Consider the following 27,886-nt stretch of genomic DNA (forward strand, 5'->3'; position numbering starts at 1 on the left):
ACCCTCTTGGATTTCTCAGTACTCTGGAACAAGGAGCCCCTGCGTTTTTGTTTTGCACGGGGCCCTGCAAATCATCTCTCCCGTCCTGAACAGCGCATTAAAATGCCAGTGATTTGATCAATCTGCTCTTGCAACTGATTTAAATTTTGGGAACATGCCGTACCCTGTGAATAAAGGGGGATTCATTTCTTTTCCCTCGAAGACACTGTGTTCTGTTTTCCAAATTAGCTCTACTTCTCGATTCTGTTGAGAAACTGGAAGGCACGATTGTTCTTGTTGGAAGCCAAGGTTGGATTGTGAATCTTGAGTTCCGGCCCTGAGCTCTCAGGCATGGAAGTGGGAGGCATTTTCCTACAGCTGCGGGGGCTGCAGGGGGCTGGCGGCAGAGGGAAGGACCTGGAGGGGAGGCTCCGGCTGCAGAGTGGAGGGGTAGCCTCCCACCTGTGCCACTTACCGGCTCCGAGGACACGAGTCACATGTTCCACTCCTCTGCCTTACTTCTCTGATTCTTCCATTTTTCCATCTTTCTGTAGACTGGGCATAAGATCCTCCTTCAGGCTGCAGGAATAACTAGAGGTAATGTTTACGGAGTGCCTGGCGTTGGGCTTGACACATAGTAGATGCTCAATAAATGAGTAAGATTATGGTTTTATTATTTGATTGCCAACATTGCGGGTTGGGTAGGAATTGGCGAGCTGTCTGGGAGAACGAGGATCCAGGCAGGAAGACAAACAGGGTGAGTGCAGGCAGGTCGGGTGGTGCGTGGTGTCTTGGAGGCCAGTGAGAAGTTTGAGGCAATGGAGAGTGTACATCAAGAAGTCATGGGACAGAGAGTTGGGGAATCAGAGCCCCCTCTGGAGGAGGGAGCTGTGCCCATGTGATGGAGACCAGCCTGGGGGTCCTGAATAAGTTCATGCACCCCAGGTCATAACTGTCGTTTTGGGGAGACACCTGAAAATGGGTCAGGTGTGCCTGAATTAGAATGCTGAAACGGGATTCTGAGAGGCCTGAGAAGTGTGGGCAGAGGCCCTCGGAGGCCTTGAAATGCACCTGGACAGTGGCACACCTTGTGAGAGCGGGGAGGTGATCATGGCCTTGAGCGCAGGCTTTGTGTGCGTTCTCTCCCTTAGGACCTGGCACGGCCTGGAGGAGGTGGTATTATTTCCATCTTGCAGAACAGGAGACTGAGGCTCAGACAGGGTCACTGTGTGAAGTAACACGGCTGTGAAGGGGCAGAATCAGGATCTGAGGCCCAGTCTGGCTCAGGCGTCATCCTGGCACCAATGGGAGCCTTGGGACCTTTCCCAGCCTCGCTGACCCTGCTAGGAATCTACTGGGGTTGGAGCTCTGCCTGGCATTCCATCCATCCCTGACACTCCAAGTGTCAGATGGGGGGGGGGGGGGGGGGTGTGTCTGGAGAAGGCAGGATGGAGCCCAGAACAGGGACAAGGTGTCCAGGATCCATTGCTAGGATTCCTGGAGCCAGGTCTGAGGCAGCTGCCCCCAGCCGGGGCGGCCCTGGGGTTCTCCTGCGACTGCCAGAGAGGGCCTGGAGGGCTCCCTTGGTCCTTCTAAAGCGGATGCTTCCCATGCTGGCCATGCTCTCTGGTCGGTGACTGAGAGTCCTGGCGGCCGAGGCAGTGCACCCTGTAAGTGTAGGTCAGGGGTCCCCCCACCCCCTTACATTGCCAGCTGTCATGAGCTCCAGAGGGCCTGAGACCTGGGAACCTGTGGGACTCAGGCCTGCTACTTGGGTAGGGTTGGCACTCCTGCCTTTCTGTTGGCAGGTCTGGGTTTTATGGGGTCTGAAAGGCATACAGTTTGGGGGACCCTCTTTAGAAAAAATTCCAAACTATAAATATAACATTAGGCATGGACATGATCTTTATTTAGATTGAAAAAACAAACTGCCCTAAATTACAAGTTTTTCAAAATAAGAAAATCCTACAGACTCCAAAAACCCAGAAAAATGTCATGATGTTGTCATTAAATGCCAAACATACCTTCACCTTTAAAACATCTTCCCTCCCGGGGCACCTGGGGGGCTCAGAAGATTAAGCATCTGCCTTTGGCTCAGGTCAGCCCCATATCAGTCTCCTTGTTCAGCGGGGAGCCTGCTTCTCCCTCTGTCTCTGCTGCTGCTCCCCCTGCTTATACTCTCTCTCTCCTTGTCAAATAAATAAATAAAATCTTTTTTAAAAATTAAAAAATAAAATACCTTCCCTTTCCTATATATTTTTGGGGCTATAGACTCAACCACCTTTTCATAGGATAGTGAGTTTGTATTTCCTAGGGAGAGAATAGAATGATTTATTATTATTATTATTATTATTATTATTAATTTAGTCTTTCCTCTGGCATATTTCCCCACTACTACGTACTTCCAGGCCAGGACACCATACCCTGTACAATCTCTGGCTTGTACTAGGAGCCAGGATAGAAATGCAGAAGTGACTTCAAAGCACATAAGTGTATCTAATGAAACCCAAGCAAAATGACTCTACAGTTTGACTGTTTAGGCCCATCCCCAAATGCTACAACTGCTCTGATAGGACAGGAGATGTGTGGCAGAGAGAAGGAGACAGTCACCTCAACCAACTACAGTTTAAATATTTTTATAAATTTTTTTTGTTATTTATTAATTATTTTCCAAAAAGTATCTGACAACTGAATGCTTTGCTAGGGCCCCTCGCAGGGCCAGTGTTTACCTTTACCCTTCACTGTAAATCCACTTTTGCTCTGAATTATTGCAACTGTGTTGGGATTTGGGACCCTCTGCTGGAGAGAGCCCAGAGGCGTCAGGCAGAGGTAGGTCCCCAGATTTTCATGGTTCGTGACACCCTTAGTGTTTCAGTAATCTTTTCGTGGTACCTCCTCAGCCAAAAGAAATACCTAATGGTTTTATTCATCAAGTAATTAAGTCCCAAGAAATAAATATGTGTTAGTGTCTTTGCAGTATAATTGTCACTTGCAAAGAAAATAAAGGAAAAATGGAATTTTAATTTTGTTACTCAATAACCACACCTGTTTGTGGATGGGCTAGGTGTACTGCTGGGTTCCATAGAGCCTCTTAAGCCTTAAAATTAGCTTGGACACTGCCACACCCATTTCCAAATTCAACGTTGATTTTTGTACAGTATTTGCTTTTAATCACAGTGACCACCAGCCTCCAAAGTGACAAAGATACAAAAATCATCCGAAGGATCATAGTGCAGTCTGATCTTGAAACTGAGAACTAGCTCATCCCGCAGGCATCAAGTAGCACAGTGTTTCTGCAGAAAACTTAAACTATCCTGTGAGTTTGCTGTGGCACTCCGGGGTGCCTTGGGGCAGAGTTTGAGAACTATGGCATTAGAAACATAAACACTTCTCTCTTCTTTCTGTACCACATCTAATCTTTATCTGACATTTTTACCTTAACTATTTAAAAAAAGCACACCTTTTGATGTTTTTAAAGCACATACCCGATTTTGTGTTGAAGTTTTTCCTAGAAACACAAATAAAGTTTATCTGTTGACTCGTAGTCCCCACCTTGTAGATTTTCACTTCCGCTGCAACACATTCTCTTCACTGTGATAATGTATGTCAAATACTTAACTTAGTGCTGGGCTCTTTTTGGCAAACACTTAATAATGGAAGTGTCTGTTATGCTAATTTTGATACCAATTAATGAAACTTAGCAACACTGTATCTCTTTTTCCTCCTGTAAGGAAGTTGTTGAAAATAGTTAAAGAAGTATTATCTGTAAAACTCCATGGAACATGGGTTCCAAGGAAGTAATATTTATGGAGTTGTGTGCTTTCCTAGTAGTTTATAAAGAGGAGACAGGAATCATTTATTATTTTTGGATGAAATCCTGGCAATTGTAAAACTCGTTAAATTATAAGAAATGTTGGCTACTCTTAGTGGGTCATTTGTTGTGTTAAAAATCAGTAATGATAAATATTTATTAGCTAAATGGAAAGGCCTGTCCTGTAAAATGTTGTGACTCATCATTCTACTAATCCTAGTTATTCAGAGTTTTTCAGTCTAAAATAAAATCACATAGTGGCAGTCATTTGATTTTCTCTTTTTGAGAATTGTTTTGGATATCCCATATTTTTTGCTTTCCCCATAAGTTTCAGAAATAGCTTATCAATTTCTACACAAACACCTGCTGGGATTTTCATTGGGAATATGCTGAATCTGTAGGTCAATTTTGGGAAAATCGGTAACTTCGTAATCGTGAGACTTCTGACTCATGAGTAGGGGGTATCTCTTGATTTACTTAGATCTTTTAAAATTTATTTCAGCAAGTAGGAGACAGGGAAACAAACCATAAGAGACACTTAACGATGGAGAACAAACTGAGGGTTGATGGAGAAAGGTGGGCAGGGGATGGGCTAGATAGGTGATGGGTATTAAGGAGGGCACCTGTTGTGGTGAGCACGGTATTGTATGTAAGTAACAAATCACTGAATTCTGCTCCAGAAACCAGTACTGTAATGTTTGTTAACTGCCTAACATATAAATGAAAAAATAAAATAAAATAAAATTTATTTCAGCAGTGTTTTACACATACTTTATTAAATAGTTACCTACCTATTTAATGTTTTGATGCTATTGTAATTGATATTTTAAAAATGTCAATTTTTCCAAGGGTTAATTATTAATATATAGAACTACGGTTTTGTGTATAGTGACCTGTTAGCCTGTGACAATGAAAAACTCACTTATTCTAGCAGCATATTTACAGATTCCTAAGCAACTTCCATATGCACTATTACGTCATCTTCAAATACTAACAGTTTTACAGTCTCCTTCCTAACCTTTATGCTTTTGATTTCCTCTTCTAGCTTAATTATTCCAGCCAGGACGTCAGTAAAATACTGAATAGAAGTTGTAAGAGCGGATGTCCTTGTCTTATTCTCAGTTTTAGAGAGAAAGTATTCTATCTTTCACTATGAAGTATGAGATTAGTTTTAGGTTTCTTACTGATCCCTTTTAACAGGTTGAGGAAGTTCTTTTTCTAGTTTGTTGAGTGTTTTTATTGTGAATGAGTGTTCAATTTTTGTCACATCTTTTTGCCTCTGTTGGATAATTGTTTGGGTTTTCTTAGTATTATATTCCAATGTTAAACCTTATTTGTGTATTTATTTTAAAACATATTTATTTATTTGAGTGAGAGAGAGAGCGCAAGAGCAGGGGAAGGGGCAGAGGGAGAGAATATCCAAGCAGAGTCCTGGGTCTATCCCATAACCCATGAAATGAGGACCTGAGCCAAAGCCAAGCGTGGACACTCAACTGACTGAACCACCCAGGTGCCTCATGTTAAACCTTATTTATGCTTTCCTGGAATAAATCCTGACTGGTCATGACATATTATTCTTCTTGCTAAATTGCTGAATTCTTTTTTTTTTTTCTAAATTGCTGAATTCTGTTTACTAAACATTTTCATGATATTTGGTCTGTGTTCATGTTGGATATTAGTCTGTAGTTTTCTTATAATGTCTTTTGTCTGGCTTTATGTCAGAGTAATGTCGGGTTTATAAAATAAGCTGGGTAGTGTTTTCCCTATTCTATTTTTGGAAAGCATCTGTGAAGTGTTAGTATTTTTTCTTTCTTAAATGTTTGGTAGAATTCACGCATGGAGTCATGAGCATGAAACTTTCTTTGTGGGAAGGTCTTTAACTGCGAAGACAATTTCTTGTTTGGGTTAACTATATTTTCTTGAATGAGCTTTGGTAAATGAAGTCTTAAATCTGTCCATTTCCCCAAGTTGTAGAATTTATGTGCACAATTTTGTCTAGAGTATTTCCATATCATATTTTTAATGTCTGTAGGATCTATAGTGATGCTTCCTCTTTGATTCATGATATTGGTCATTTTGTCTTTCCTGTTGTTTTCATTAATCAGGAATGTAAAAAAAACACCTTACCCCCATGTTTCTGAATTCTGAATCACCAGCTTTCTGTAAACGGTGGGCTGTAAATGAACTCCAAGCAATTCCAGCTTCTGTACCATAATGGAGCAATGAGAACAGTTAGAAGGGTCAGACGTTGACCCTGCATGAGGCTTCCCATTTTCATTACCTTCTGCCACATTGGTTTGGCCTAATTAAGCAAGGCCCTCACTTTGTAGAGGGAGTTACATTTGTCTTCTGGTGCAAGCTGGTTGCTGCTTGTGAGTTTGAGAGTACAGGTCAGATTATTCTGCTGACCCAGTGCCCTGTTTCCCTTCTGCAGTGGCTGTGGGTTAGCCTTGTACACAGGGGAACACAGGTAAACCTCAAAGCCAGAAAAATGGGCCTGCTGCACAGCTTCCCCTTGATCTCTGCCTCTGTGGAGGTGGCCATGGCCACGATGGCTCTGTTAGGAGGAGTTTCCAGGACCTACACAAATTTGCCAAGGTCGGGAGAGTAGTTCTGTCCCTAATGTATCACTGAGCTGTGTGGTGCTCACACCTGTCCAGAGCGGCCTACTGGATGGCACCTTTATCTATTTTCTTTTTATTTTTAATTTTCAACTGTATGCCATGACTTGGCCAAGCACTTCATATACAGAACCTTATAAAATCAGCATCAAAACCACTCCGTAGGTGTTATTGTCATTACATTTTATGGACAAGAGGAGAACTCTTGGGGGAGTCAGGTGACATACCTAGGGTCGGTCCCACAGCAGGTAAGTGTTGTGTGGAGAGTCATACCCTGATCTGTTTGATACCACATCTGTGCTCTCAGCCGTTGTCCCCGTACTGAGCAGCCTGGATGCCGCAACCTGCTGTCTGTCTGCATCACTTAGACACTGGGTCCACCTTATCCATAAATCAAGAGCCAGAGCCAGTCTGGGTCCACCTCTGGGGATTCTCCACCTCGGCTGACCCCTCTGGAAGGAAGACAGTTGGCCGGCAGTTGAGATCAGAGCACATGGAGCCAGCCAGGGCTTGTAAAGACTAGGGGGCAGTGGCAGTGTCCTTTAGCTTGACAGACAACCTTTTACATGGAGCGGGATTCTGACACGGAGTCACGCTGCTCTTGAAAGATGTTCATCCCTTGTTCTGAAGTAGGATTTTGAAAAGCCAAACACTTCTTTGGTTTGACATCTTGCCCATGTTTGAACAATTAGTTGCTGTTCCTTATGTTCCTCGTTTCTGCTCTATTTCATGTTCCTGTTGGTGCTGGTCCACTCAGTGTTGGTAATGGAGGTCCCTGGTTGCTTTTCATCTAAGCTGCACAATTCAGGCTTGTCAGTTGGGCTTTTCATTATGGTCTGTCCTCCTGCTTCTCCTTTCTGTTTACTCATCTGCAGTCTGCGGAGTCCTGCGCCCAGTCTCCGATTCCACAAACTCTTCATCTTGCTTCAGCTTGCTGAGAGGAAGGGGATTCGATCATAGCATGTTGGATCTAGACCGGATGGACTTTGCGGCTCATTCTAGAGGCACCTGGCCCCATTTTACAGATGGGGAAATGGAGACCGTCGGCAGACAGGACGGGCCCTGGGTCTTCCGGTGCCCAGGCCAGTGTCTTGCTCTCCCATCTTGCTTTCCCGGGGTGCACAGGTCCTGGAGGCTCTCTCGCTAGTTTGTGTGAGAGAGCAAGTGGATCTCGCACTAGCTGGATAAAACGATGTTCATTTTTACTCCTATTGCGGGCAAATTCTCCTATGCCTGCTTTGGGAAGTCAGAGAGAGGAAGTGAGTTAATGTTGGTAAGACTCTGGTAATGGCCCTGCTTGAGAGAGTCTCTGAGACTCCATGCGGCCTTGCAGGGTTCTGGCCTTTGGGCATTAAACCTCCTTTTGGCCATTCCCAGGAAGCTGGTCTGAGGAAGCCCAGACGCGTGTGTTTACAGCTGTCTCGGGGTGAGGCTCACCAGGTTTTGTGGCCAGAGGGAATGTTTCTATCACCTTCTTTATAGCTCCCTTCGGTGCACTTGGGGAAACAGGCTAATTAATAGAAACCTAGGATGGTGGTAGTATGTCTGGGGCCAGGATTAAGAAGAAAAGTTGTAGATCTGCCCAGATATTATTATTACTTATACTCTTTATTAAGAAAATTTAGTATCTATGGAGAAGTCATTTAGGGTCTATGAGTTTCAGTTTCCCTAAATATAATACAAGCACGATATCTGAAGGAAGAAAATAAAATAGGATCCTGTATGAAAGGACTTTGAAAGCGAAACTAATAAATGATGCTACTGTGAACTTGTCGAATTCGTTTTCTTGGTCTAGTGGGTGCTGATCTTTTTCTGACCTTAGAAAACCGTGCTCGGCAAAAAGAGAGGGATTCCAACCCGGAAGGAAAGCAGCCGAGAGCCCGGTAGCCGGGACAGAGAGGGGCCCTTTGCTTGTGGATGGCCTCTCACTTCCCAGAGGAAAGGCTTGGGAGAGGCAGGCTCGTCCCTGAGATGTCCTGGGGTCCAGTGGTATGAGTCGCATTGCTGCTGTCTCTGGTGGGGTCACACAGCCGTGGCAGGGACCGAGGGAAAAATCTGGACAGCTGCTGTGGGGCTGCCATGGAAGTCTCTGGATATGCAGCTTTGAGGGCCACAGAGGACTTGAAAGGGTCACAGCTTTGACAGCTGGCCCCGAGCCCAGGCAGAGGCCCACAGGGAGGGAGGCGTGTTGGGGTGTGAGTCTAAGTGTCTGTGAATATAGATATGTGTGTGTATGAGTGTAAGTGTGTGTTAGTGCATGTATATATATGAGTGTGTGTGCGAGTGTGTGTGCAGCTCTGTGTGTATGAGTGCACACGTGTAAGAGTACACACATGTGAGCCTACACATATATGTGAGTGTGTGTACATGCATGTGTGCAAGTATGTATGTGAGTGGGAGAGTATATATATGCACATGTATGTGTGTGAGATAGACAACGTCTGAGTGTTTGTGTCTGTGTACATGTACATACGTGTGCATGCTCACAATTGAGCGTGTAAGTGTGGGTGTGTGTTTGTGTACACCTCTGCGCATGCGTGTTGGGGTTGGGGAGCAAAGGCCCTCAGGGGAGTCAGGGGCAGTTTTGTAGGCCAGTGGTTTCTTTTTAAACTACAAAGTTGTGCTGTGAATCCCTCCGGGTGAGCTGTGGCAGGGAGCGACAGGGGCGGGGGACAGATCAGTGCTCCTTAGACCATCTGTGGCAAAGGAACAGATTTCCTTTATTTCCTATTCATTATGGCTCAATTAAAACATGCTAGAAATGAATTCCTACCAAGATGTCATAAGAAAGGCACAAAATATAAACCCCAGTTTAAAATTTTTCGATGCAACAGACAGAAGAGGACTCTGTGAAATTGCTCTAACGGTTTCTGGAAGCTTCCTGCCAGTGTCTGCGGGGGACCAATGGGTAGCGGGGCGGGCAGAGCCTGCCTCCCTGGAGCCTGCTTTGTGTGGCTTTAAGCGAGGCGACTGGGCCAAGGGAGACGAGGAGAGAGCAAGGAAAGGGCGTGGGCGTTCTCTGCTGCAGACTAGCCTAGAACCCCTCTGGCCTGTGAAGGCAGAGAGAGATCTGTTGAGGGATGTGTGCAGGTGGCACGGATTTGGGACAAGGACTGCAAGCTCGGGTTGCACTTGCGGGGGTCACACTGGCCCCTGCTGCCACCTATGCCCGCGGAATGGGTGCCCTGGGACCTGAGTTCCCAGAAGCTCGTTTCTGAAGCAGATGCCGTGGTGTGTGCATCTGGTGGGTGAAAGCCATTTTTTGGCCTTGCTGGGTGAGAGTCCTACACTGGGATGTGGGATTTCTGTGTCTAAAAGTAGCTTTGAAATGGGGGTTTGCTAATTACTTGTGTGTATGTTTATATAGAAATTATGGTCATTTGATTTCCCTCTCTTTCTTTTCTCCCCCCAATAGTATCAAGGCACCTCTTGTGCCTTCTGGCCTGGGATGTCCCAGGGGGCTGGAATAAACAAGGCATAGTGGACAACTGCTCTGGGGACGGACGGTGGCCTCTGTTCACCTTGTGGGATCAGTGGGAAGACAGGATCTGTGCCTTTGCCCTAATGCCTTTTCAGTCTGTAATGTCTAGTGGGCATCCTCTCAAAGCCACCTCAGCTCTCCGCTCGGTGGTTTGGTAGCAGTGGCATGCTGGGAGTGGCTGCTTCTCTGTGGCACTGTGGGAACTGGCAGGGGCATGGCGGAGGGTGGTGCCATGACCGTGACCATGACCCCTTGCCTCACCACCTTTGCCGAGGAGCTGCTAGGAGGTCCAGGTATCAGCTGGTGCCTCTGGGTCAGCATTTTTGCAGTGAAACCATTGGGAGGAGAGAAGCAGAGCAAAGAGGTCATCTCTGATGGGTGTTACCTCTTACGTGAGTGGAAGTTCCCTTGTGAGCCCCGAGAACCTTTGCAATAGAGTGCAGGTCTGGGGTCTTGTTCTCACTTGTCTGGGGTTCCAAAGGTCCGGGTGTGTATTTTGGCCCCTTCTCACCCATGTCTTTCTCAGGAGCCACAGCACAGAGCACCGCGTCTTGATGTGTCCTGTCTTTGCTTTGTTCTCAGGCCCGGAGGACCCCAACAGTCTGCGCCATAAATACAACTTCATTGCCGACGTGGTGGAGAAGATCGCTCCTGCCGTGGTTCACATTGAGCTGTTTCGCAAGTAAAGAGGGCCTTCTTGTTTTCCCATGGCCTCTGAGGCTACCACTGGAACGCGCTGCCATTAGCAAAGCATTAGGGCTGTTTCTGGGGCCCTTTGAAATGTCCAAGAGCCACCAAATATGTTCCTACGGGAAGATAACATTTCACCCTTAGTATGCTTTCCCCTTAGACTGTTTGAATATACCTTCTGACCCTTCTAGATCACTTAAGAACCTCTAGCTCTGAATAGAGTCCCTAAGAATATTTTGTAAGTGGAATTTTTGGATGCTTGCAAAAATCAGTAGCCTTCCGTTGTTTTGAAGGTTAAATAGACCCGGCATGTAAAGTAAATTCCTAGATGTGTGTTGCTGAATCAGTACGTTGAACAGTTGATCTGAAGGTGTTTGGGGCTTAACTGGGCTGTCCTCTGGGTTCTAGGCTTCCTTTTTCTAAGAGGGAGGTGCCGGTGGCCAGTGGGTCTGGCTTTATCGTGTCTGAAGATGGACTGATTGTGACAAACGCCCACGTGGTGACCAACAAGCATCGGGTCAAGGTTGAGCTGAAGAACGGTGCAACCTATGAAGCCAAAATCAAGGATGTGGATGAGAAAGCAGACATTGCACTTATCAAAATTGACCACGAGGTAAGTCCGCTCCCTGCCTGCAGACCTGAGTTTCCAGGTGGCCAAGCCTGAGAGAAGTTAGAGGTCCAGAGCACCCTGATTCCCGAGAACCAGTCAAGACTGGACCCCAAGAGGAGAGCATTTGGGAGATACTGAGTGTGGCTTCTGGTGAGGGAAAGCGGGGGGACCTGTGGAAGCATCTTTAAGAAGCAGGCTGTAAGATCAGAGTTTTAAAAATGGAAGCTTATATTTTTATAAAAGAAAGCAATAGTTTTATAAAGAAATTAGTAGGTAAGCAGTGAATATTGAGTCTCCCTTCCATTCCTGAGGCAACTCTTGTTCTTTTGTGTTCATTTTTATTCATTCATGTGTTTCACTGGGTTTGAAAACAAGCCATGTCTCCCAAATTGGGGTTTTTCGGGGTTACTGGATGTGTGTGTGTGCATGCGTGTGTGTGTGTGTGTGTGTGTGTGTGTGTGTGTGTGTAGGCTTTATCTGTGATTTGAGAGAGGGAGAAGGGAAGGGATGGGGGAAGGGAGAGAGAGAAGCCCAAGCAGACCCTCCACTGAGCAGAGAGCCAGTCGCAGGGCTCGATCCCACGACCCTGAGATCATGGCCCGAGCTGAAACCAAGAGTTGGACCCTTAACCCACTGAGCCATCTAGGCGCCCCTCTAGACGTGTTAACAATGCTCCCTTCTTCAAAAAGTTTTGGAAACCTTGAATTAAAGCAGAGCTAATGGATTTCTTTCTTGGAGACTTTCTCAGAACTTTTGATATGCTAATGTGCACAGCTCTCTCCCACGAAAGGGTGTACACCCCAGGTGATAAGCATCTGTGCTTGGAACCTTTTTTTTTTTTTTTTTAAACTGAGACACAGTGAATTCAATCTGAGAAATGCTGTATTTGAAAATGGTTTGCTTTTTATTTAAACGTTCTCCTTGTAGTCATGTTTGCCCTGTTTGATTTGTGTAGTGAAGACTTCATACCTGAAATTAAATCCAGGTCCTACCAGACCATCAACAATTCCCACTTGTCGGTAGATGTCGGTAGGCAAGGTTTGGTTTGCAGTGAGGTCGCATTTTTTGGTTTCTTCATGTCCTTGTAATTTTCGGGACTTCCTGTGGAAGGAAGGAAGACTTCCGGTAGGCTGGAATCTTCTTGTGGGCCCAGGGAAAGATCCTAGACTGAGAGCCATGAGGGGTCTTTTGACCAGATCTTTACACACCTTCGCCTGGATGTGGACCGTGAAGGCAGACCACCGTAGGAGCCCACGGGCTGTTTTTTTCCTCTGTCTGCTCTTCATCAGGACAGCAACGGGCTCTGCGGTTGGTGTAGGAAACTGGCCTTCAGCAAGGTCTCAGTCAGATATTACTTCTATTAGGTAGCTGTGGAATTTCTAGCAATAACTATCTTTGAAAATGTGTCTATTGGTCATGACATAATCATAATAACTTCTGCTTGATGAGCTCCAACCGCCTGACCCAGCCTCTGCCTTCATTTGTAATGTCCACCTAATCAGCAAGACGGCTCTATCATCCGCATTTTATAGAGGACGAAATAGGGGCTCAGAGAGCTTAAGTAACCTGCCCGAAGTCACACAGCTGTGCTGTGGGGAAATGAACCTGCCTCTGACCCTCAAGTCCCCAAGGCCATGGCCCTTACTGGATGGATGCAACCTGGCCTTTTGGTGGGATGGGCTGGCTGGACTTTAAATAGCTCCCCGGGAAGGCTGGTGCTTCTCTGTTTAGGAACCTGCCGCTAGGAAGTGTCCAGGATGTGGTAGTCTCACCGGAAGGAGGCTAGCCAGAATAGCACATCCTGTGGCCACACACATGACTTTTCAGCTCCCCCCCCATTCCGAGCCCCTGGAAGGCAGCCAGCAGTGGGGCTCTCTGCAGGCACGGCGCTGGCCCAGAATCTGCGTGAGCTGCTGCCACTGAGTAATTCTGTGTTTGGAATGCGTGGGCAGTAATGTGCCGCTGGCCAGGGGGGAGATTCTTTTCAGATTATGAGCCAAGGTGGAGACGGTCTTGGTGTCATCCCCGACATGTCCAGGCAGGGCAAGAAAGATCTCAGCGGACCATCTTGGCCGTGTTTCTGTCCCGGCCCTTGCTGCCCGCGGGAGGCCAGCCCTGTGCCGGCTGCATGGTATTTGAGGGCTGTTTCTAGCTCGAGAAAAAGATGCTTAACATTGAAAAGTTGAAGTAAATGTGGCTTTTCAAAAAGGAATCGGAAATGAATGGATATTAAATTGCAGACACCCACACAAGAGACTGGTTTCCACTGACTAAACTGCTTTTTTTTTTGCTGATAGTGGTTGGAAAGTGATGGGGGGTAGAGTAAAACCATCTCTTCCAGCTCTTTCTCTTTTGTTTGATGATTGATTATGAGGAGGGGGCGGAGGCTGGCTTGGAACGAGGCTCAGTTTGGAAGGAGCCTCTCCTCCCAGCAGATCTGAGTCCGCCTGAGCACGGGGACGAATAAACCGCAGGCTGGGGACGGGCTGTGCGCGCGCCTTGCGCTGGGTCACTCTCGGGAACAGCTAAGGACCAGAAACGGGGCGGTGGGGGACGACTCAGAGCAGCCGAAACAGAACCAACAAAATTGGGCCTGAGGATCGAAAATCATTCCAAATGCTGCCTTGCCGCATGAGGCTGTGACCCAGCCTCCCAGGCTGTTTTCTAATAACCCAAGGAAATTGATGGGACTGTCCACCACGTCCGCGAGCTCAGTGGCTAACTTGGTGGCTCCAGCCTGGGCGCGTTTCCTGCCCCCACCGTCGTGATTTCATTCGGAGGCTGTCCCTTACTTTAAGAGCTATTGTCCTTCCTGAGGGTGGTATTCTCAATACTTTTTTTTTTTTTTTAAGATTCTTTCTAAAATTTATTTTAGAAATAAAATTTAAGATTCTTTCTAAAATTTATTTTAGGAACAGGGTCTGACTCAGGGCTTGATCCCAGGACCCTGAGACGGTGACCTAAGCTGAAGTCAAGAGTCGGATGCTTAACTGACTAAGCCACCCAGGGGTCCCTTGATATTGTTAAGGAATAGAAATAACCCTGGACATCTGTTGTCATGCTTCCTTGTCATTCAGCACCCCCGTCTCCTGAGAACAGCAGCTAGCATTTACACTGGGGGCTACGTCTCCCCCACTGGACAGTCTTGGTGGGACCAGTAGTCATGGTGGCCCACCCTCCTGGGGCCAGGGGGTGGACACAGGACACAGGACCCCTGGATCCAGCTGGCCTTCCCCTCGGAGGCCTCACAAAACCTGCCTGCGCCCATGGGCGATGCTGGTAGAGCCCCTGCGGCTGAGCAGTCTCCCCTGCCCCGCTGGGGCGCTGGGTTCCCTTTCTGACCTGATCTGTCTACTTTTCTTTCCATTCTTGGAACTCCCCTCGTGTCTCCAGTGAACCCCCGCCCCCCTTGGCCTGAGATTGCCAGCGACATGTCTGGGCTGGGGACCAAAGAACTCTGTTTTTGCTTCTCACTGCTGAGAAGACACATGTGCACTTACTTTCCCTGCTGAGTTTGGAGACGTCAGAGCTTTCAGAAGGAGGCTCGCCAGCGGAGCGGCCTAGTCTGTCCCCTTGTCCCCCACATCCCAAGTTGGGAGAAGAGGGTGCCCCCTGTAGGCCCATCCCCTCACCCACAGCCCGTTCTGTGCTCCTGCCCTAGGATTTGCACCTCCTCTTTCCTGGGGCTAGCCGCTGTGGGAAGAGGGGAGGGAATGCCAGTGCCAGGAAGCGGGGACAGTGTGCATGCAAACATTTTAATAGAAAGCAGCTTCGAGGGCAGACGAGTTCAGCTTCAGATACAAACTGTTTCCAAATGTGTTCAACATGACACGGGCCGTGTTTGCAGAACATTCAGAAATTTTATCCAAAGGCAGCATTTTGTCTGTGCAGTCCCCCCCCCCCCCAAGTAGTTCTCGAAGAGAGGGTGAGAGGGAGAGAGATAGAGAAGGAGGGGGGGGGTCAAAGGAGAGGGACTTGGTCTCTCTAGGCCGGACTCCAGGACAGAAGTATGGGCATGTGCTGAAGACGGTGAGCGGGGAAAGCCACGTTTGTTAGCGGGGTGCCCCAGCTGTGTCCCTGAGGAAGCACCAGCAGAAAAGCCTCTGCTTCCCTTGCTGAGTCCAGCTTTTGGACCCTGTGCTGTCTGCCCTTCACACACGTCCTCGGGGGCCCGGCCTGATGGGGCACCCCCGCACCCCTCTTCCCAGCCTCATCTCCCTCCTCCCCTCTCCCACTCTGCCTCGCCTCCCCTCCTCTCTGGCCTCCCGGCGCCAGAGCTGCTCTCCTGGGGTCCAGGCCATGGCTCCCGGGCTGTGTCCCCACAGCTGTTCCAGAGCCGCCCTTCCCATCCTTCGGGTCCCGCCGGAAATTCTGCCCTGGACAGCCCTTCCCCCGGCTGCCCTGGGCAGCTCCCCACATCCCCACGCCGGCCTGGACGGCCACTCTGAGGACGGTCGCATTTCACTCTTCACCACCAACCCCCATCTCCTTAGCCCAGTCGATGGTTGTCTTACTTGCTGATTTAGGTCTCTGGGCGCTGCTGGAGTGGGAGGGACACGCCGGCCTGACGCACTTGTCAGGTGGTCGCTGCGGGACAGCGGGGTCCCAGGACCGGCCCCAGCGCTCTCTGCTCAGGAGGAAGTGAGGCCCACGGCTCTGAGGCATGGCTGAGTGGGGAGGCCCCGGGGCCCCTTCTCTGATGAGGGCCTGATGGCGCAGGGGGCCGGCCGCCACCCCACCTCCCCGGCCCACACTCGGCAGCCAGGCCTCATCCGATCCCCGGGGCCGCCCGCTTTGGACGGACACCCGGCCTCGCCCGGGCTCCGGCAGCCCTGTGGTCTCGGGCAATCGGAGTGCGGCCGAGTCAGGGAGGTTTCCTGTGGGCGCTCCCCCTGACGCCAGCAGGCAGGGAGACGTGTGCAGGCCGCCAGGTTGAGGCCTGTGAGGTATTTTTCTTCCCTCCCCACCCAGGCCTGCATCCGTCCCCGGCCACCTTCGGGCCGCCGGCCACCTACAGGCCAGAGCCGTTTGAAGTGGCTGAAGAGGAAGACTGCGGGGCGGGGGGCTGCTCTGTTTACACAGGGTCCTCTTACTGCTGAGCCCGCTTCTGATCCCTGAAGCTCAGGACAGGGGTCACTCGGGGCCGGGGGGCGCGGGGCGTGGTGGCCCTGGGCCTTCGAAGCGCAGGTGCCAGCAGCTGCTCAGCGGGCTCTGTCTCCTCCAGGCCTGTGTCTCAAGGTCTGGCCCGGTGCGCCGTGACTCTGTCCCGAGTCCTCAGCGAGGAGGGTCCGGGTGGCCCCCGGGACGGTGGCGAGGGCGGGGGTGGGGCAGCGCTCGGCGTGACTCATGCCCGCCGCTGGCCCGTTCTCCTCCGACAACCTGATTGTCGGAAGCCGCTGACTCAGCCGCCGGAGCCGTCCAGGAGTGAATCAGATAACACAGAGGCCGGGCTGGGACGGCTTCGCATCTCCTGGAGTCCGTCCCGCAGCCTCGTAAAGCGACTGGGAGCCTGGGCTGCAATGGCACTGCCGTAGTCACCCTCTAACTTCGTTTCTGTGTTTTTCCATTTCGGATTCTTTCCCTCGCTGCCTCTGTGCGGGTCATCTGTGGTCTCGTGCTCTGGGTGCCGGAGCTTCGAGGGCTGCCCTTGAATTTGCTGCCGGCGCCCGGGCCCCTGGTGATGTTACCAGGCTTCTGTTACTGTATTGATTTTTACCATTTTCAGGGCGTGGGAATCAATATTTCATCAGGGAATGTAAACCAGGCAGCGGAGCGGCGGCCCTCATTCCTCTGCGCGGCCTTTGTCCAGAGGCCGATGGGGACGTGGCCCCTTCTGCTGGGACTGCAGCTCCTTCTGGAATGTGGAAATGTTTCAGTTCCCCAAACTATCAAAACCGGAGCCCGTGTGTGTTCTCTGGCCTGGGTTCAAGAAGTTAGCTGATTGTTAAGGAAATTCTTTGGCTGTGTTTTTCTCTTAATATGGTAATGCCTTTTTTCACATTGGCGCTCTCTTGTCAGGGAATTAGGTTAAGACTCTTATTTATGGTTCTGACAAAGCGGTTCCCGGGTTGTTGGGACTGAACATGTAGGTGCTGCATCCGGAATGTCTCCCGTCTCCATCACTGAGCGGGGAGCGGGGACATACAGACATACACTGCTTCCGTTGGACAGTTTAGCGAGTACGTAACAATGCGGGAGAGTCCAGGGCTGGTCACCTGTGGCTTGTAGGCCACATCTGGCCCTCCATCTGTTTTTGTAAATAAAGTTTTATTGCGAAAGAGCCATGCCCGTGATTTAGAGTCTGTGGCTGCTTTTGTGCTGTATCAGCAGAGTGGAGTCATTAGGATGGAGACCACATGGCCCATGAAGCCGAGAATACTTACTTTTGGGCCTTTCATAGATGAAGTTTGCCAACCCCAGTGTGAGACAATTAACACCTTGTCCTAGAGGAGCTGAGTGTGCTAGAGGCCAAATATGCTCATAAGACCCAAGCTCTAGGTGACCAAAGGGCAGAGCACAGAGAGGCTGAATTCACTTGCTCTGTCTCTTGGGGCTGGTGCATGTGTGCATGCGTGCACGTGTGTGTGTGCATGTGTGCATGTACATGTGCGTGTGCTCAAACTGTGTTTCTTTGCTGATGCTGCTGCTGCATCGCTTTTGGTGGATTAAGCAGAGAAGCTTTGTGTTTACTCATTTCTCTGCATTTTCAGTAGAATTCCAAGATGTTTTGAAAATGATTATCCAATTCCAAATCCAAAAGATCTTTTAAGGTCTCGGTGGTTCATTTTCTTCAGTTACTGTTTATTCATTCATGGATTCTGTAAGGCTTTACTGAGCCTCTGTCTTGGGCAAACACCGTATTAGGCCCTGAGCACGTATCAGCCACGCACAAGAGCCGCGTGACCCCGGGACGACAGGCAAGCGGGGGAAACAGAAAAAATGGGATAATAGCGTAACAAGTACAGAAAAGGAACAAACAGAAGAGGCAGGAGGCACGGAGGGCTGGGGAGGCCTCTGTAGGTAGTGTAGGCAGGAAGCTTATGTCTGGGGTGACAGGAAGGACAAGGAAGGACAGAGCCAACCTAGGGGAAGATTAGGGGGCAAGGCTGGACCCTGAATCAAGCGCAAACTTATTTCTCAGTGAGTTTATTAGAGCCCTTCAGAGCCCAAGCTACTGTTTCCGGTTATTAGCTGGTTTCTGTGCATATTGTCTACATTTCTTACTGGTCTTGTTCTTGGGGAATTCCTGGTCATATTCTGGAAAGCTCCAGTTTTTTATGTCAATCTCTTGAGAATCTGTAGGTGCGAAGACTTTGTAATGAGCTGCTCTTTTCATAGCAGTATAGATGCAATTTCGCAAATCTGGCTTCCTGCAATCACCATGGCCACCTTCTGTGGCATGGGAGAAATAAGACATTCTGGTGAATTGAGAACTGATTATTTAATGCATTAATACATTAGCATTTAGTAATGCTTATCAAGTCACTCTTGTTATTTAAGGCACCAGAATCTGATAACAAGAGTGTGTGACTCATGGTATTTCCCTCTTTGCTTTGGCCACTGGGCAGCTCATAGAAACCATTGGTTTTGTGGTGAGAATATTCTCTATGACCCCATTTTATGCCACAAATATATGTTAATTAATTTAATATAATAGGCCTGTGTCACCGACCATCTCAACTGGGTGGTTGCTGTGCATTGTGCCCTGAATTGACCAGAGAGAGACCACTGCCCTTCCCTTCTGGAAGGCGCTTTTAACATCTGGCTTGTTCATTCTTTCCTTTTCCATTTTCATATTCACCAGTTTTTAAAAAACCAGTATTTATTGGCCAAAATCTCTTGGAGCAGCATCCATGAAGCTGAAGTCCGTGGATAAAAGTGGAGGGATCAGAGGGGCCGGTGTATACGAAAACCAGAGTGACTCTTGATGGAGACCATGGTTTGCCTCCTCCGGGTGCCACAGAATTTGTACAGTCACCGGCCGCTGGGCTTCTGCATAGAACTGTTGACATTTTGTGGTTTAAACAACAAGCGTAAGGGAATTTTCAAGATGCTCATGTTTCTGGTCACAGTTAGCTGGCAGGAGAAATATCACGGTGGGTTATGTAAACAGGGAGGACGAAGGTGGTCGTGTTTGCCTTTTCTCTTTCTGCTTGGACACGATCAGACTCTGTTCCTCTTTCTCTCTCCCCCGGACTCCCCACTTCTCCTGTCTCCCCACTTCTCCTGTCTCCCCCACAGCCCTCGGTGGAACAGCCTTAGATGCTGATGCCCAGCTTAGTCTGCTTTTCCAAGGGAAGCAAGCAGGTTCGAGAGCTCTGCTTCTTGCTGGGTATGGGGGATGTGCTATTTTCTCCATCACATATTTTTAAAAGAAAATGAAAGGTTAGCATAACTGTTTCCAGAAAGCACGTTGAATCACTCGGTTGAGTCCCTGCCAACTGCTGCAACATTAGCCTTTGAAGCAAGCTTCAAGCGACACCCAGGACCAGCCTGGAAGCCCCGGGCCCTTGAAAATGGGCCTGCTGGGTGGCTGGCGGAGGCCGTGGCTCCTGCAGATTCGGCAACAGAAAATATTTTTGTAACAGGAGTACTTTATACTTTCCAAGGAAGAAAAAGAAGTAGTTCACTTGCCTCATTAGGCTAAAAAAAATTTTTTTTTTCCTTTAGCTTTATTAGTTTGTTTCATCATCCTTCTCTGCAAGCTTTGGGGAAGGAGGGAGCACTGGAGTGGGGACTCAAGGCCTATTAGGCCAAACCAGTGTGGCCAGAAGCTGCAAGACTGATGGGCCTTTGCTGTTAGAGCCTCTCTAGCCGACTCCTGGCTGAGCCGGCATCTGGAGAATTCCAAGAGTCCCCTCTCCGCTTGTGGCCCGAGCTTGCAGGCTCATCTGACTCCACTGGGGGGTTGTATGAAAAGAGATCTATTAAGGACTGTGGTGCCTCTTCTGATCTCACCAATTTAACCATCGTCTGCTAATAGGTTTTTTGGAAATCATCCAGGTCTTTTGGAAAGGACCTTAATTGTCGGAGCTGAGATGACCTTGGACATCACCATCCTCAATAATCTTATTTTAGAAGTGGTAAAACCAGGACTCAAAGAAGCCAATCAAATGGCCCAAGGTCATGGCATGATCTACTACAAGGCAAAGTCCAAGCCCAGCTGTCCTGCTGCCTGGGATGTGGTGCTCTTGGGGTCTGCAGGGGCTGAAGTGGCATATATGGTTGTGCCTGGGTGCATGTGTGTGTGTGTGCACATGTGTGTGTATGCGTATGCGTGTGCATATGGTATGTGTGTGACTTTGTCTGAGTCGTCTCTTCTGCACCAGCCTTGGCTGCTACTGGAGAAGAAGCCTGAAGCAGGCCATCACCCGGGGACCTTACTCAGCACACACCCAAATTTTCTTCCTGAGGGGCTCCAGGGCTTGTGATTCACTTTCAGCGTGAGTCCGGGTCCCATGCAGAGTCCTCGAAGCAGGTGGTACCGCACAGGCCTGCCTCTAGCCCCAGTCTGGGCTTCTCTGAGGATAATTCAGGCTCCCAGCATCGGAGAAGCAACACGGCCCAGGCCCTCACCCTGGGGACTCGTGAACTCGGCGTCCTCTGGCTGGTTTCCGTGCTGGTTGTCCTTCGACTCCCCAACTACCCTGTTGTGTGTCATCTCTGCTGCCCTCACCTGCCGCTGTGCAAAGGTCCTGTGCTCTGAGCATCCGGACAGCGAGCAGGGGAGGCTGGAGAGGACACCTGGGTGGGGGCATGGGGAGGACTCTAGTCCTGGTACTGCCACCACCTAACTGGGGGAACGTGAGCAGCAGAACAGGCCGGAGGATTGGTCCCACGGAGCAGCCGGCTCTAACAGCAGAGGGAATGACAGAGCAGGAGGCCCGTAGGGCACATGGACGAGGGGTGGGTTTGGCCAGGCTCTGCTTGGATCACTTGTGTCGTGCACTGATGAACACAAAAATTTCTTCACTGTTACTTTTTTTTTTCCTTAAAAATTCATTTATTTATTTTAGTGAGAATACTGGGTCATTGGAATAATAACACTCAGGCCATTACCAGTTTTTTTTAGAACCTGACATGGGGCTTGATCCCATGACCTGAGATCATAACCTGAGCTAAAATCAAACATGGGACAGCCAACTGACTGTGCCACCCAGGCACCCCTTGTGACCGTTACGGTTTTCCGATGAGGATTTTTCCTCTTGCTCCCATCTCTACCCCATAAAAACCTGCATGAAGGAGCATCTACTTATCAGAGCCCTTCCCAAACACAGTTAGGTATTAGGATTGCTGCTCTAAAATGAACCACTTTGCCCCAAGCTTTGGTGGCCGCTGGTGGCCGCTGCTCTGCAGCCTTCACCCACAGCAGACTGCTGGTACAGCCCTGGTCCGTCCACTCATTCCTAACACAGCCGAATCCTGGGGAGGGTAAGGCCATCGTGGGGGCCATGTTCCCCTTGCCAAAGAATGGTTGGGGGTAGCCTTATGACTACTTGCTGGCCGATGACCCAGGAGGAAGAAGGTGCTAGGCCCCACATTCTTTGCTCTTCGAAAGAGACTCATAGGGGAGAAGATATCCTTTCCTGCCACTGGGCATAGTCCTGTCTTTATATAACGCCCGGAATGGAGGTGGCTTAAGTTGATCCCACCTAAGGAAAGATGTCCACGAGTCTTTGATGTGACTGGCCCTCGCACAACCCTGCCCTTGAACAGCTGGACGTTTATTCCCTTTGAGTTGGGTTTTCAGTTACTTGCAGCTAAAAACGCCCTCATTATACACCCAAATCATTTTTAGTTCTGATCTCTATTTAGTTCTTACGGAACATTCTGGACTGAGCTGACCATGGCAATGGAGATTGGGACTTTGTCTCTTTTTACTACCATGTGACTCCAACCCATCAGACAGTAGGCCTAGAGGCACAGATGGATTGATTGATCTTCTCTGTGTTCACTGGGCCCGGCTTGTCAGAGACACTCAGTGGATGCTTGTCGAGAAAGTTCTCTTTCATGTTGGTGGTGTTTCACGGGAGCGGAGCTGCCAGGCCTGCTGGTTGTTTGTTGTAATTAAATGAATGGGAGAACCTTCTTTAATCACACTGTGCACCACCCTCTTCCAAGTTTTCGCATTAAATCTACCGCACAATTAGCATCCTGCCTATGGGTAGTACGTAGTCATTTAACACAGACGTGGTAAGTCTGGAGTCCGCACCCAGGACTTCTGACACCTCCCGTCCTCCCCTGGGCGAAGTCTTCCTCCACCGGCCCGGGTGGTAGTGGGCTGGAAACCCAGGTGATGGGGGAGTCATGTTTTCTTAAAGCCGCTCTCTGCGGTGGTGGCGTTAGTGAGGCCCCTCGCAGAGAGCCACCCCTGCTCTCGTCGGCATGAGCGTGGCCTTGAAAACGAGCAGCACAACGGAAACATCTCAGAGGACTTGGACCAGTCTCGAGCCCCATGCTCTCCATTGTGGAGCCTTGGGGATTTCCTGTGGGCATTTACGAGCTCTCCCAGCCCACCGCCGTGGTGTGCACACGCGGTTCACGTTGTCAGGCCCCCGGTGGTTCGAGAGGCTGACGTGGGAGTGGGATCCGCTCACCCCCTTGCCTCCTGCCACGCGGAGGAGAGATGTCTGGGTTTGCCTCACGGGCGTGCTGCGAGCCAGGCTCCACCGAGATGCTGGGGTGTGGGAAGTGGCTGTCAGGAGAGGGGCGCTTCACAAGGAGACTCGGGCAGAGTGTCTGCTCCGCGAGCCTTGGGGCGCCTCTGATGTGGGTGGCGTGGGGACCAGCCTTCGGACGGCGCTGCGGAGGGGAGCCGGGAGTGCGCGGACCCGTGTTCCCCATCCGGAGGTCAAGCGCGAGACCTGTCTGCGTTTCGTCTCCCCCAGACCCCCCGCAGAGCTCGTGTCTAGACAGCTATGGAGTCGGATGCTCAGTTACCGAGTAGGAGTCTGGCCAGCAGAGGCGTAGCTGCGTTGAGCAGACAGAGCCGGGGTGAGGACTGAAACCCAGAGGAGCCCCACTCCGACCTGGGGCAGCCGGAGGGCCTGATGCTCGTGGGGCCGGCAGCCCCTGTGCGGAGCAGGGGGCCAGATGGCCGCGAGGAGACCTGGCGGCTTCCTGGAGAGCTCTAAGTCTGGCCTGACCCACACGACCATCCCATGTCACCCCCTTGCAAGGGTTTCTGCCGACAGTTGGGTTCCAGGTTAACACGTACCTGGAGTGCAGGTCGGCCCGTGAGGAGGCCTGTCCTCTTCTCTAGCCAGGCTGCTCCTTAGCTGGGAGGGGTCGCCCTGTCTCGGAGTCCCGGTCTTCACGTCTGTAAAATGGGGAACACCTGCCCTAACGCCCACCTCCCCACCCCCACCTCCGGAGGCGAAAGGCGCCTTCCTTTCACATCTACCAAGTTTTCCCATTAAAAGCCCCGCCCCCTTGGGATCTGTCCACTTGCTTATTTCTGTCTCCGATCGTCCTTCATGATGTAGGGGATGCTTGAGGGAATAAAACTTATGCGAGGCAGATCTGATGTTGCCCATGGGGTCCATCGGTGCACATCTGACTGGCCACTTGGGACCCAGACGTCCCCTATTTTGTTTAAGTGAGAACTGGTTTTGGGGGAGACTCCCTGGTGTCCACCTGTCCAGGCCCATGTAGTCCCTTGAGTGTGACACCTTCACAGTGGTCTGGGGGTCCCGACCGCTCCCCAATGAGCGCAGCAGAGCTGCTCGCGGGCCCCGGGGACTCTCCCCTCAGCGGGGTGTCGCTCCTCCGTCCTCACAGCTTCCGTGTTTGCCTCCCTGCCTCGTCCGCGGGGCCTGAGCTCAGACTTGGGAAAGAAGAGCTCTGGGGGTGCTGTCTTGAGGCCCCCCTGCTTCTGAACTCCGAGAACCAGGAGCCTGCTCTGCATCTTCCCAGGGTAGGCGAGGACTAATTAGGATCTCCACAGCCCTGCCCCAGGGACTTTCTGATGTGGTTCCCAGATTGCGGCTGAGCTGATGTGGGCTGGGCCCACCTCTCTGTTTGAACTTGATCTCTTGCCTTGAAGTTGGTGAAAAGCCAGACATACCCAGCCCCAGGAGTCTTTCTTGCCATGTCCCTCTGCCCAGCCCTAAAGGAGCAGCTGGGTCCCCAGTAGGCCTCCCCCAGACTGGCTTGGTGCACATCACGGGCCCCCCTCGCCCACCCGCTGTGACTGTTGGATGAAATCATTGCTGGCACGGGTGGCTGGCATGGGCCCAGGGTAAACAGGCCGAGCTGAGCTCGCCAGCGTGCCGCTGGACGCCGAGGAGCTCAGGGAGTGTGGAGCGGCAGGCCTGCCCCTTCCAGAGCAGCACGGGCACTGTGGCCTCAGGTGACCCCAGGGGTCACTGTTAGGGTAGCCCGGTGCCGCCAGCCTTTTCCTGGGTGGAAGGCTGGGTGACACGGGCTAGCTTGTGGGAGTTTAGTGGGTGGGGTTCCCTCACTAGGTCTGCACAGATCTCCAAGGCAGCAACAATCACCATCACTTCTGGGACGCTTACCTGTCCCACTGACAGGATGCGTCACACGAGCCAGGCGATATTCAAGGGCTGTTGGGGTCTTGTCACCTCCTTCTCACAACCAACTCATGAGAGCGGTGTGCCGTGCGTGGTAGTCCCATTTTCCAGATGCGAATACTGAGACCCGAGTGGTTGTAAACTCGGGCCAGGATCTAATCAGGCAGCCTGGCCGGGGTCTGTGCTCTTCACAGCTCTCCTGGGCCCCTCCCTGGCTGTGCTCTGAGAGGCGTTTCTTCTCAAAGTCAGTCTTAGATCCCTTCTTCAACGTTCCTTCCTCCACGCACTTTTTGGCCCAGTATCTTTCTTATTTGGGGTGGGGAGGGGTCTTTGTGGCACAGTGCTGTGGAGCCGATGGGTCTGGGCTCAGGGTCCCAGTCCCAGGTGCGAGTCTCTGCTCTGTCTCAAGTCACCCAGTCTCTTGGAGCCTCAATTTTTTCATCTGTGAAACGGGCCCAGTGATCACCTCACCTCACCTCATCTGCTCTCAGGGTGTCTGCTCTGAGCTGCGAAAGTAACGGCTCATTTCGACTCACCCCACCTTCCTGCCCCGCCCCCCACCTCTTCCTTTCTTTTTTGAGGTGGACAAACAGGAGGACTGGAAGTGCTATTTGCAGGAGGTCAGGGCCTCCTGGGCCTGGGCCTGGTTGTTTGGGGGCAGCTGCTCCTCTTGTTGGGGAACAAAGGCGAGAGGAACTCGGGAGGTTTGCTTGGCTCTGGAAGGAAAGGAAGGGGAGGGCCTCACCTTCCTCATGGACGCCCCAGCCCCGGCCGCTCCAGCTGGCTAGATCCGGTCTGAAGACTGGTGTGGAGCCTCTGACTGTGCCTGGCCTCCGAGGGCATCGGGGAAGGGGCTTGTTGGATTAGTGAGTTCACTAGGGCCAGGGAGCAGAGGTGGTTCATGGAGGGTCTTTTCAGGCGAGGGGAGAGCCTACATCTTGGGTCTTGGTGCTAGTGGAGAGGTGGCGGGGGGGTTCGATGCCTGTCACCCGGATGCCCCCTCTGCCTGTCACCAGAATTGCCCTGTACTCAGTGTGGAGCCTCACCCAGTGGGGACTGTGCAGTTCCCGCCCTCAGGGCCTCTGGCTCCACAGGACTCTGGACAGATGTGCCTCTGATAGTGGGAACTGATCCTTTGCACCCTGGGGGGTGTGAGCTCAGGATCCCTCCACGCATCTTCACTCTCTAAGACGGCCATAGGCAGCCGGGCCCCGAATCCAGACTGTGTCTCCTAGTCTCAAGGTTTCATTAAGTCTGTGCTGATAGCTTCAAGATGTGTGACCCCGAGACGGCCTCGCGTGACCTTCTGTGTTTTCCTTGGCCCCGCGACAGCTTGCAACATGCTGGTGGCAGTGGGTGGGAGGGGCCGTGTGGCCTCGGCCTGGAAGGGATGGCGGGCCTGACCTCGCTTTCCCGCAACGCCTGTCGCCGCGTGGCGCGTCGGTCCGTGCTGTTCACTGACCGCAGCGACGCCCACCTTGTGGTTCCAGGGACGGCTGCCGGTCCTGCTGCTTGGCCGCTCCTCTGAGCTGAGGCCAGGAGAGTTCGTGGTCGCCATCGGAAGCCCGTTTTCCCTTCAAAACACAGTCACCACCGGGATCGTCAGTACCACCCAGCGAGGCGGCAAAGAGCTGGGGCTCCGGAACTCGGACATGGACTACATCCAGACGGACGCCATCATCAACGTGAGCCCTGCGGGGTCGGGCCGGGCGCTCGGGAAGCCGGGCTTGGGGACCAGGGGTGGAGTCAGGGCGCTCCAGGTGCCGGGCAGGGAGTTCCCGTGGAACCCCTAGAGCAGATGAGGCCGAGGGGCCGTCCTCAGCCTTTGCCATCCCCAGGGGCTCCTGTGAAGGGGCCTTCAGATACGCCAAGGTCCGTAGCCCAGAGGAGCTTCCATCCCATGGCAGAGGCCACGGCTCCTCTGCTTCTAGGCCCTTTGGCGGAGCTGCTTTTGAGGCTTTGTGTAGAAGGGATGCTCATGCAGGCATGGACACTGCTGCCCCTCCCCCCGGCCCCCCCAGGTGTTCGCTCTGCCTTGGGGCACGGTCTGAGCCTTAGGCTCTTACTGACCGATGTCTAAGGAGGCCGGGCTTTGCTCCACACCGTCTCATCAACGGGATCTTTTTTAAAGTCACCCTTTTTTCCCTTCGGCAGTCATCTTACGGGGTAGGTGTTTCTAAAGAGTAATGCTCCACCCCCCACATCTGTTTAATAGATAAGACGAAACGCATTTTACGCACTTGCTGCCTCGAGTAGGTTTTATTCCCAAACTTTTCTGCGATCTGCATAAAGTCATGGAAAAAGAACAAACCGTGCAGGTTTCCAGCCCCGGCAGCGAAGCAGGGGTCGCAGAGCTGGGAGGTGGTGAAGTCTGGAAATCCTTGAGCCAGTTGGCAGCCGGGCTGTCGCCAAGAGAAGGAAGTAGTGCCGGGCGCTGTCGGGAGGTCAGAGTTGGCCTCTGGGCTTCGGAGCCGCCCCCCCCCCCCCCCAAAAACATCTCATTTATAGCACATCTGAAACTCCCTGAAAAATTTTAAGATCCCTTTTTTCAGCAAAATATTAGGTTGACAGCAACAAATCTGAGAAAACCTGAACCCAGGGGCATGCCAGGCAGGGAAATACTTTGGAATATGTAAAGATAGGAACTCATAACCTTTTAATTTTTGCTTAATTTCAGTATGGAAACTCAGGAGGCCCATTAGTAAACCTGGTAAGGCCTTTTTTTTTTTTCTTTTAAAATACTTGTATATGCTATTTTTTTTTTTTTTTTTTGCTTTCTTTTCAGACTTGAACTTGCCAAAGCACATTATCTAATTCTTTTAAAGTGAAATCTGTGAATGTACTCTATCTTTGCAAATTACCCTTCTTATCTTTTCTGAAAAGAGCAAGGCCCCTGGAGTCTGCCTGAGGACACGCTCCTGTTTCAGGGTTATAAATCAGGGCGGTGGAATTCAGGTCCTATCCGGGAGTAGCGGGAGCAGGAGGCCTTTATTTTGAAGGTGTCAGCACTTCCGGCCTGTTATAGAAAGTCGTGGCCTCAGAGGAGGTCTCCAGGCCGCTGCAGGAGCTGGCTTGGCTCCTCCACAGTCTTTGTCTTGGCCAGAGGCCCTCCCTCAAGACCTGGCTGGAATGAGGAGTTACACCCCCTGATTCCCCCCC

General features: G+C 50.9%; 1 protein-coding gene across 1 annotated transcript in view; it reads left to right on the top strand.

Moving 5' to 3' along the window:
- Positions 1–27,886, top strand: part of HTRA1 (HtrA serine peptidase 1) — a 49,904-nt gene that overhangs the window by 16,246 nt on the left and 5,772 nt on the right. The window contains exons 2-5 of the mRNA XM_059398746.1: positions 10,475–10,574; positions 10,991–11,195; positions 26,218–26,412; positions 27,405–27,437. Of these exons, the coding sequence (XP_059254729.1) occupies positions 10,475–10,574; positions 10,991–11,195; positions 26,218–26,412; positions 27,405–27,437 (533 nt within the window). The remainder of the gene's footprint in view (positions 1–10,474; positions 10,575–10,990; positions 11,196–26,217; positions 26,413–27,404; positions 27,438–27,886) is intronic.

The sequence above is a fragment of the Mustela nigripes genome, chromosome 4, assembly GCF_022355385.1.
Source record: "Mustela nigripes isolate SB6536 chromosome 4, MUSNIG.SB6536, whole genome shotgun sequence".
Taxonomy (NCBI): domain Eukaryota; kingdom Metazoa; phylum Chordata; class Mammalia; order Carnivora; family Mustelidae; genus Mustela; species Mustela nigripes.